This window comes from Chrysochloris asiatica, unplaced genomic scaffold (genome assembly GCF_000296735.1).
Source record: "Chrysochloris asiatica unplaced genomic scaffold, ChrAsi1.0 scaffold00333, whole genome shotgun sequence".
Taxonomy (NCBI): domain Eukaryota; kingdom Metazoa; phylum Chordata; class Mammalia; order Afrosoricida; family Chrysochloridae; genus Chrysochloris; species Chrysochloris asiatica.
Window position 1 is genome coordinate 885,141 of NW_006408851.1, and position 9,778 is coordinate 894,918.

At 48.8% G+C, this 9,778-nt stretch overlaps 3 protein-coding genes across 5 annotated transcripts in view; 1 reads left to right on the plus strand and 2 right to left on the minus strand.

Moving 5' to 3' along the window:
• Window positions 1-4,879, plus strand: part of VWA7 (von Willebrand factor A domain containing 7) — an 11,893-nt gene extending 7,014 nt beyond the window's left edge. The window contains exons 7-16 of the mRNA XM_006875583.1: window positions 756-868; window positions 1,082-1,198; window positions 1,685-1,870; window positions 2,354-2,486; window positions 2,625-2,777; window positions 2,889-2,981; window positions 3,528-3,829; window positions 3,908-4,047; window positions 4,243-4,423; window positions 4,703-4,879. Of these exons, the coding sequence (XP_006875645.1) occupies window positions 756-868; window positions 1,082-1,198; window positions 1,685-1,870; window positions 2,354-2,486; window positions 2,625-2,777; window positions 2,889-2,981; window positions 3,528-3,829; window positions 3,908-4,047; window positions 4,243-4,423; window positions 4,703-4,879 (1,595 nt within the window). The remainder of the gene's footprint in view (window positions 1-755; window positions 869-1,081; window positions 1,199-1,684; window positions 1,871-2,353; window positions 2,487-2,624; window positions 2,778-2,888; window positions 2,982-3,527; window positions 3,830-3,907; window positions 4,048-4,242; window positions 4,424-4,702) is intronic.
• Window positions 4,880-5,895: 1,016 nt separating this feature from the next.
• On the minus strand, window positions 5,896-7,216 carry SAPCD1 (suppressor APC domain containing 1). The gene is given in 6 exon segments (XM_006878336.1): window positions 5,896-5,985; window positions 6,083-6,178; window positions 6,672-6,717; window positions 6,719-6,798; window positions 7,003-7,096; window positions 7,200-7,216. Coding segments are annotated over 6 exon segments (423 nt in total).
• A 214-nt stretch (window positions 7,217-7,430) lies between these two features.
• MSH5 (mutS homolog 5) overlaps window positions 7,431-9,778 on the minus strand; it is a 30,496-nt gene continuing 28,148 nt past the window's right edge. Inside the window, exons 19-24 of one of the 3 annotated variants that reach the window (XM_006875584.1) lie at window positions 9,248-9,397; window positions 8,794-8,868; window positions 8,455-8,598; window positions 8,142-8,279; window positions 7,917-7,990; window positions 7,431-7,683 (exon numbers count right to left, since the gene is read on the minus strand). In XM_006875584.1, coding sequence (XP_006875646.1) covers window positions 7,572-7,683; window positions 7,917-7,990; window positions 8,142-8,279; window positions 8,455-8,598; window positions 8,794-8,868; window positions 9,248-9,397 — 693 coding nt within the window. In that variant the 3' untranslated portion in view covers window positions 7,431-7,571. Of the gene's footprint in view, window positions 7,684-7,916; window positions 7,991-8,141; window positions 8,280-8,454; window positions 8,599-8,793; window positions 8,869-9,238; window positions 9,398-9,778 lie in introns of all 3 variants that reach the window. The other 2 variants (XM_006875585.1, XM_006875586.1) reach the window with 2 other exon arrangements.

Genomic DNA, 9,778 nt, shown 5'->3' on the forward strand with positions numbered 1-9,778 from the left:
CAGAGAAAAAGAGGAAGACCCCCAAAGAGATGGATTGGCAAAGTGACAGCATCAATGGGCTCAAGCATGGCAATGATAGTGAGGTTGGCCCAGGATCAAGCAGTGTTTCTTTCTGCTGGACTTAAAGTCGCTATGAGTCAGTACCGACTCGACGGCACCTAACAACAAAACAATTCTTCCTATCTCTCAGGGTTGAAATGGTGATCAAATAAAATGCCTACTGGGAGTTCCCTAAGGGCAAGGTTTGTGTCTGATGTGTCTATTTAAGTCTCATAGTTGCTGGTACTTCATAGAGACTTATAACATGTTTGCTGATGGTATATATGAATGAATAATTAGGATTTTAGCAGTTATTATGTGTCAAGGCACTATTCTAAGATTTACAAAATCAACTCACATAGTTTGCTTGATAACCTTCTGAGAACTATTACTTTCTCTGACTTTTCTGATGAGAAAACAGAAGCCCCAATTTCCTTTTTATACATACACATATCCAGTAAAGGCCCACTCAGGAGCACAGGAAGTGCCACCATTTTGTTAAGAGAATGGAGTCACGAGGCCTACTTCCCCACTAGGAGTACCTAACCTCTGCCCTGCCCTGTACTAACAAGTTTAAGGAGCCATATAAATATAAGGGAATATTGTTATTACCCACCCCAGGAACACAGCAGGCCTCTCAACTTGGGAGGTGTCCCTGGGTAGCAATGAGAGGAACCTGCCTCCCACTCATTTTAACCTCCTTTCCCCATCTCCAGGCTTTGGCCCTGTCTTTACAACCAGTGACCCAGATAGCTTCTGGCAACAACTCAATGAGATTCACGCATTGGGAGGTGGAGATGAGCCTGAGATGTGCCTGTCAGCTGTGGAGGTCTGGCCCATCACTTCTTCTCTTCTTAGTCCTTTCTTCCTGGGCTCTGTCACCAAGCTAAAACCTTCCTGGGATCTGCCCCTCTCACATCTTACCCACTCCCACCTTCAATTCTACATTCTAGGGCTATCTTGCCTTTCACTCTGTCCTTCCTTGCTCTCCCCTTCTCTGTACCCTGCCATTATTAACACCAGTCCTTTCCCTTCCTGCCAGCTAGCACTGTTGCACACACCTCCACTCTCAGACATCTTTGTCTTCACTGACGCTTCCCCCAAGGATGCCCTTCTCACCAACCGGGTGGAATCTCTGACTCAGGAGCGACGCTGCAGAGTAAGCATAGCTTGTGGGTGACCCAATGTTAGCCACCCAATGATGTGGGAGACCCTATGACAACAATCTCATAATATGTCATACCTTACTATGGTGGTAGAGCAGCCTTGACAAGGGGAGGAGGGGAGATACAGGCAGTGAATGTTACATTTCCTGATACCTGTAATAACACTCAAGACTGTGAAACCCTACCCTTAAGAATGTTGAGTTCATATTTGAACCTATTCCAATAAACCACTTGAAGACCTGCAGATATAGTTCTAAAAATCTACTGTGAAATATTATGGTAGCAGTTATAAGAGGGTGGCCAACTACTAACTAAAGGCCAGGGGGTTGTGTAATTGGAGACCCCACAGTAGCAGTCAGAGTGTACAGAGACTTTATCACCAATCATCAGCTCTGTAGAAAGCTTGAACACAGGAAGTCCCTCATTCATGATGGTAGACAGTACTTGGACACAAGTATTAGGCTCTCTTATGGCCATAGGTGACGTTCCTAGTGACTGAAGACCCATCAAGGGTTCAGATTCGGGCCCGACGTGAGGTCTTGTCCCCTCTGCGTTTTGAGCCATATGAGGCGGTGGCCCTAGCCTCCGGAGGAGAAGTGATCTTCACCAAAGACCAGTACATTCAGGATGTTGCAGCCATAGTTGGGGAAAGCATGGTTGACCTGGTGAGTAAGTGTAGGAGCCAGAGGGACCTGTGTCCTGAGATCAAAACCAAGGGGTTGGGTGACAATTGTATCTCTTTCTCCTAGTCCAAGAGGGAAGAGATCCCAATACTGTGTTGCCATTCCAATCTGAAGGGTGGGAAAGGAAACTTCCTTCCCTCTGAGATTCATGGCTACCTACCTTCTACTTTGCTTCTTCCATATTAGTATGACCTCTCATCTTGGTCTTCAGTATTTTGCCCTCCAAACTGACACAGGAAGTCCTGCCATCTTTAAAGGGGGGACAGAAAATGAACATATTATTCTTAATTCCTTGCCCCAAAATTGGTCACTGACTGTAATCTAACCCCTGATGCTGTACCTCTCTCACTAGTATCCCTTCTCCATGTACGACTTAATTTTTTTCTGTCTGTCTTTTTCCTTTGTTTCTACCTCATTCCATAGCTTATCCTCTCTTCTGTTTTTTGTTACTGCCGGTCCCACAAGGTCACCCTTCCCCTGGAACCACCAATCGTGGTGCCTGGAAGACTGCTTACATTCACTGTGGATGAGCTGCTGCAGAGGATTACAGTCCGGCTCCACGGGAAGATCAGCAGTTTCTGGATCAGGAATTCTGCAGGTACCTCCATGTTTGTGTCTCAAGGGAGAAGGAAGGATGGAGATTGGAGAATGAGGGAAGAGAGGACTTCAGTTCTGGGGCTTGGAGGGAAGAGAGAATTGTCTTATGTAGTAATCAATTCTTATCCCCTCCCCTCAGGGATCTCCCAGGGCCAGGAGGAAGGTGAGGGTCCTCTAGGTCACACTCAACGCTTTGGACAGTTCTGGATGGTGACTATGAATGATCCCCCACAGACTGGGACCTGGGAGATCCAGGTCACATCTGAGGGCACGCCCCGGGTGAGAGTGCAAGGTAAGGAGGGAGGTACTTTGGTAAAGAGGAAGGGGAAACTGCAGACCTCAGAGGGATGTGTCAGTTCCATTCAGTTCTGGGAGGTCTCTGATTACCTTTGCCTTCCCTCAGCCCAGACCTCCCTGGACTTCCTCTTCCACTTTGGGATCCCAGTGGAGGATGGGCCCCACCCTGGCCTCTATCCTCTGACTCAGCCAGTTGCAGGTACACCTGGTTCCCATTCTCCCTCACCTTGTTCATTAATGCTTTAAAAATGTTTTTATATGTTTGTATTATAATTTACATATAGTAAAGTGCAATAAGGAGACCTGGTGGGGCAGTGATTAAGCACTCAGCTGCCAACTGAAAGATACCAGCTGTTCCATAGAAGAAAGATGTGGCAGTCTTGGAAAATCTAGGGAGCAGTTCTATTCTGTTCTATGTCTCTCTCTTGAGTCAGAATGGAAAGCAACAGGTATTTTGCCTTTTTGGAGGTGGAGTGGAGGAGTTAAAGTACACGTATCTTCAATGCACAGCTTGATGGATTTCATATATACAAACCCTTGTAACCATCATCCATTTCAAGATATAAAACATTTCATTTCCAACACCCGGGAACTCCCTCCTCATCCTCCCCATCTGTACCCCTCAGGGATAACGACTTTTCCCTATCCATACCTGCCAGAGGTAACCATTAGTCGGAAGACCTATCATCTTTCTTCACTGTGTCACTGAATCTCACATAGAGCACACTTCTCTCCCCTGCCCCAGGTCTCCAGACCCAGCTGCTGGTAGAGGTGACAGGGCCTGGCTCCAGAGACAACGCTGAGGATCATGGGCCATATTTCTCTCATGTTATCCTTCGAAGGGTCCCGGAGGGCACTGAGGTGGGTCGGGTGCCCTTGGAACCCACAGGTCTTCAGAAGCGAGGTCGCCTAGCGGCTTCACTGCCGCCTACACTGCTGTCCAAGCCTGGTTCGTTCTCTCTGGAATTGATCGGCCAGGACAGAGCGGGGCGCGGCTTGCAAAGGGCAGCCCTCCAACCCTGTACAGTGGTCCCTGTGCTTCTAGAGGTGAGACGCCAGGGGCGGGTACTGCTGGGGCAGGAAGCAGCTGGGCTGCATCATCCTCTGACTGGCCCACTTCCTCAGCTCAGCGGCCCTCCTGGTTTCCTGGCCCCCGGCAGCAAGGTCCCACTCAGCCTCCATATCGCCAATTTCTTGGGCCCTCAGGATCTCGACCTTAGGACTTCAGTCAATCCCAACTTCGCCCTAACCTCTAACATCTCCAGGTGAAGCCCCTGAGACCTTTTGGGTCTATTCTGGCGCTACCTGTGGGTTCTAGGGCGTCGGGTTCTGTTCACGTTTATTATTCCAAGGTCCGCCTCTGGCCCCTTCTGATTGGCCCTCAGATTCCTCAGCTGTGCTTGACTCTGTGGCTTATTGGAGTCCTGGGCTCCAGCAGCTTGTCTGTATTCATGCTCCAGGGTTCATCTGGGGCAGAATGAGTCCACCTGGGGGCGCCTGTGGCTGGAGGTTCCAGACTCAGCCTCCCCTGACTCCTTGGTGATGGTGACTGTGACTGCGGTGGGTCGTGAAGCCAGCTCAGTGCCCACGACTCATGCCTTCCTCCGGCTCCTAGTGCTGGCGCCTGCCCCGTCCCCGCAGGTAAAACATCCCTCTTTTCTTTCTGCTGTCTTTCCGACTCATGGCGACCCTACAGGACAGAATAGTGTTCCTAAGGCTGTAATCTTTACTGGAACATACTGCCACATCTTTCTCCCACAGAGCAGCTGGGCTGGTGGGTTGAACCCCAGACCTGTCGATTAGCTGCTGGGCGCTTTAGCCATTGTGCCACCAGGGCTCCTAAGAAGAGGACCGTGTGGGTTTAATTTGGATGCAGCCCCAGCCAGTCCTACCCTGCCAGTCTGTTCTTCTTATCCCTAGGACCAGCTCGCTGCCTCCACAGACTCAACTTGCCCTGGCCTCACCCCTGCCAGCCCTGACTTTCACCTGTCCACTTCTGTGACTCCTGGCAGGGCTGGAAGAGGGATGGCCAGCAGCCTCTGGTGGGGCACAGTGGGAGGGTTGCTGCTGCTGCTGCTTGGCCTGACCTCCTGGTAGCAAGAGAGCTTGTTTCAATCTGCCCCACGGGTGAGAAGGAAATATAGACCCGGGACCCCACTTTGTCCCTCTCTTTCTTAAAAACCATTCGTTTGGGATGGCGGGCAATGGCGTTTCCTACAATGCACTTTCCCTCCCAAACCTGTGGGAACAAAACTGAAGATTTCTTTTTTGAGAAGGTTGATTTCCATTTCTCTGTAACATCTTTTTTCTTCTACTTATTCGTGCTTGCTTAGGCTCAGGTGGGGGGAAGGTATATGGGGAGAAGACTAAGGTTCGGAGTGAGGTAGGGTACCAGGAAGTGTTATTTATAGAATTTTTAAAATTTGAAACTCCAGAGCATGTTCCATTTTATTTTTGTATTTAAAGCTGAAAGATAGTTTCAATAAACATGTATCCTCCCCAGAGAGATTTAAAAGACAGATCAGTTTTATGTGTCCTATTTGTTGTTGTTAAGTGCCATCGAGTCAGTTCTGACCAATAGTGACCCTGTATAGGGTTTCCAAGGAGCAGCTGGTAAGCTTGAACCACCAATCTTGCAGTTCAAACAGCTTTGCAGTCTGACACATTAACTCACAATGCCACACCAGTACTCCTATAGGGAAGAGTAAAGGCATGAGACACCAAAAAGATGAAATGGAAGTTTTCGGGAGCAGAGGAGAAACTATACCAATATTTTTGAACTTCAGCTAATCTTCCACCTAACCCAGTTAGCTGTTTGGTTAAGAAACAGCATAAGAAGGCTGGGATTTCTGACTGGGCCTTTTCCCTCGCCAGACTGAGGGGAGTAGGAGGAAGCCTTAGATAAGGGCAGGGCCCCTCTGCTCCTTGGACTCCACCATCCCTGCCTTTGCTGGATGACTCCTTTCCACTGTCTGAGAATCCCTAGAGACAAGAAAAAGAGAAAGGGAGGAGAGGAGAGGGGAGGGGAGAAAACAAAAACAGCCAGGGCATTAGAGCTCCACTTTGTCCCATGGGGTGAGGGCTGCTCTTCCCCCATATCCCTACAGTTTGCCTCACTGCTGCCACAAATACTGCTTCCTTGGCCTTTCCTTTCAATCCTGGGTGATGCAGGAACTAGCCATGTTCAATGGCTATGAAAAAAACTGGGGGAAAAATTGAAAACAGTGCTGACCCCATGTAACTCCCCCCCACCCAATTCCCTGTTTCCTGAAAAGTCTAAACTAAAAACAATAAATTCACCTTCCCCATAATCAGAGTCTGCAAACAGATGCTGACCTTTTTGAATCTGAGATAACTGGAGGTCACAGATTCTGAGTATAAATCTTTTAGAAAATTCTAAAAAAGCAGGAGTTGGAAACTGCCAACATGGGGAAAACCTGAGATCCACCTCTCACTTTTCTCCTATCTACCAAGGACATTCCTTTCCACATGGGCCACCCCTTCCCAGCAGGCAGAAAGATCCAGTAGTCTGCACTGCCATCTCTTCAGCATGCTAGTTCCTCCATCCCCTCAAATACTATACTCCCTTTTGCTATTCTTTATGTATCTTCCCTGTTCATCTCTTGTCTCATCAGAATAATCCAGGTGGCTCCCCCATCTCAGTAGAATGATTCAAATCATGTCCCTCTGAATGAAGTGCAGTCCAATCTTCTCCATCTCAACAGTGAGCACCACTTACCACTCTGTGGCATCCTGTCATTATAATGCAGCCTCCAATTCCTGATTCCTGTCCATTACATCTCCCTGCTCCAGGATAGTCTCAAGCTGTGTCCACATAGTTAGTCCCTGTGCCTCCCATGTACACAGACACAGAAGGGCAGCCCTATACCTCACCAAAAGCCAGAAGTAGCTTCTGCCACTGGGCTTCCCTCAATCCAGGCCTTGCAGTGCTCCAGCAGCTCCTGGCCCTGCCGCAAAACGTCCTGTTCTTGCTTCAGGTTCTGCATGTTCTGAAGCTGGAAAAGGCAGGGAGTAGAAGTTGACTGAGCCACTACCCTTCCTCCCAACCCCTGGCTAGGTTCATTGTCTGGTCTCTGGGTATAAGCCCAGGCTAACCACTGTGGGCAGGGAAAGCAGGGAAGACTTGTGAATCCTTAAAGCTAAGTGGAAATATAGGGGGGCAGGAATAGGGAGTGGGGCTTCCCTTGGCTACCACTCACCCAGAAGCAGCAGCTCTGGGCCTCTGGGTCTTGGCAGCTTGTCCCCAGCAGCAGCAGGACCGAATAGGGGACCCATACCAGGGGCAGCTCACAGCTGCGAGGGTCTTAGCCTGCCCACCCTGGCTTTCCCCCATTCTACCCTTTCAGCCTCTCAGGGCCTTCCCCATTGTGTCTGTCTGAGGTGCGGGTATTCCTACTTACCAGGAAACACCATCTCCCTTGGGATCCTTTGTCTCCCCTCTAATCTGCTTTTTTTAGAGCCTCCCCAGGGTGCTTTGTTCTCCTGAGAGCTCCCTGGATAGAGCCCAAGGGTCTCTCTAAGCAGTGTCACTGTATTTTTAATGAGTTGGCAAAGGTCCCTCTCATTAAACGTTTCAGCTCCTTCCTAATTTCTTGTTTTGTTTTGGTCTAAGTAAACAATGACTTTATCAAAGACAAACTTTATTCTTCATATATAACAAAATGTTCATGGAAATCGAGAACTCTTACTCTGAAAGAAAAAAGGAATCAAAAAGAGCACATGGAGTATACACAGACTGGGGCAATTGGGGAGCACAGAGGAAGGTCTCTCAGAGGATGGAGGTGGCTGCAGGCAGTACTTCTTGACTCATGAAAATGTCCAAGTCCAGGTTGGGGTCTTCCAAATCCAGTTTCAGAAACTTACCCACCAAGGTCTGGCAACTGAAGGGGAGAGAAAATAGCTAGATTTATGGAGGAAGAGATATATGAGTCTCTGAGCAGAGGGGAGAAGGCTGTAGCACAGGAAACCTGGAACCTTGAGGATGTAGGGATTGCAGAAAGAAATGTGGGTCTCTGAAAGGTAAAGTGCTGGAAAAGACTGTTTGAGTCCCCAAGAATGGGAGAAGGGCTGCAGAAGTTGCTAAGAGAACAAGGACAGAAAGCCACACACTCACTTTTCCATTTGAGTCTCTTTTAGCAAGTCTTTGATAGGCTTGATAGGCTTTCCACTGCGAATTAAGTCTGAGACCTAGGACCAACAGGAAGGAAAGAAGATGAGGGAGGGAGTCAGCTGAGAGTAGAGACAGTAAGGGCAAGACATCTTGTGGGCTCAGAACCCAGGGCTCTGAGAGGAAAGAGAGCCCTGAGAAGGAAATGGTTGAATGTGTTAATAACATCACCTCCTTGCCACGAGCAATGAGTTTGTCAGGAAGCCCAGCCTGGGCAGCTGTGTGGGAGGCATGGCTAGCATTGGCAACACCTTCACAAATCTGGTAGAAGAAGACAAGGTCATTCCCATCCTCACATGTCTCCATGGTCTTTGAAGAGAATAAGAGGGGATCAGTGTTTGTCTATCATCCTGCTTCTTAACCCTGAAACCCATGGTTAATCCCTGTGGGGAAAAGGGAAGGGACATGGTCCTTTTGAGAGCCAATCCCCACCATGGGAAACACCCAGCCAAGGGGATCATAGGGGTTAGATGGATATCCTCACCAAATACTTAATGAGGGGCCCTTGCGGCAGCAGCTGTAACTGAACAAGGCTTAGAAAGTTGGTGGCCACAAAGATCTGTGGGCACATGGGTCCAAGTGACAGCCAGTGTCGCAGCACTGCAGCCAGAAGTGCAAGCCCATCCACCTGTGCAAAGCGCAAGGGAAAGATGTGGAAGTGGGCAGCCCATGTGCCCCCTCTGCCATGGTCTTTTCCCGCCTCACACTGTTTCTCTTCTGCCCCACACATCCCTATTCTTTCCCTAAGGCCCAGCCTCGTTGTCATGCTCCTTCATCCTCCTCCACTTCCCTCTTCTTAGTTCTGATCACTTTCTCCCCTCACCGTGTTGGTTCCCTTTCCAAATTCATCGATAAGGACTAGAGACTGCTCAGTGGCATTGTTCACCGCTTTAGCCACCTACCAGACATGAAGTGAACAAAGGAGGGTTTAGTTAGTACAGAAAGATCTGTAACGCACTGACCATGGTGTGCTTGTAAATAAAACTGTTTGTCTATTTACATATATGTCTACTACTCTGTTGGACCACAGGTTGTTTCATAGCAAGGCATATGTTCTTTTCACTCTTGTATTACCACAGTGCTTTGTGAGAAGAAAGAATTCAATAAATGTTTATGGTATTGATGCTGCTAGTCTCTGAACAGGGTGTTCCCTAGCCCTCATATAGAGGGCATGCAGGTAAAGGGAATGATTTTCTTGCTCTGAGCATTTTTCAGGGTGGTGTTCCTCCCCCACTACCCGCTTCCCTCAATTCTGCCTCCCTTTGCACCCTTTTGACCTGGTTGAGGTCGATCATGAAGGTGGAGAGGCCAAGGGAGATGGATTCACAGCTATGGATTCGGGTGAAGATGGCATCTACTGCTCCAATTTCGGCCTCCTCTGCTGGCACAAAGCTGCCCACCAGTGCCATGAACGTGATCAAGCCTACCTGAACAGGGGAGGAGACAGGGACTGGGACCTGATGTGTGGGCTGAGGTGAATGCCAGATCAAGGGGAGTTGGGCAGAGGTCAACAGAAGGAAAAAGGTAATAGAGCATACTGTTCCTCTCCTGTGATCTGAATCACTGCTTTTGAAGCTCACTTTTGAGTGGGCAGAAGTGTACTTAGGAATGGAATGTACCTATTCAGAGGTGGGTGAAAGGAACCCAGGCCATGGGAAGATCTAGCAGAGAACAGAACATGTTAGGTAGAGCAGCAAGGGGATGCGCACTATGGCTTTTTCATGACAGGAGGGGTCAGGGAAGAGCTTTCAGGTGAGGGAAGGAACTGTGGGTTAGGATCAGGGGAAAGTGAAGCAACAACAAAGAAA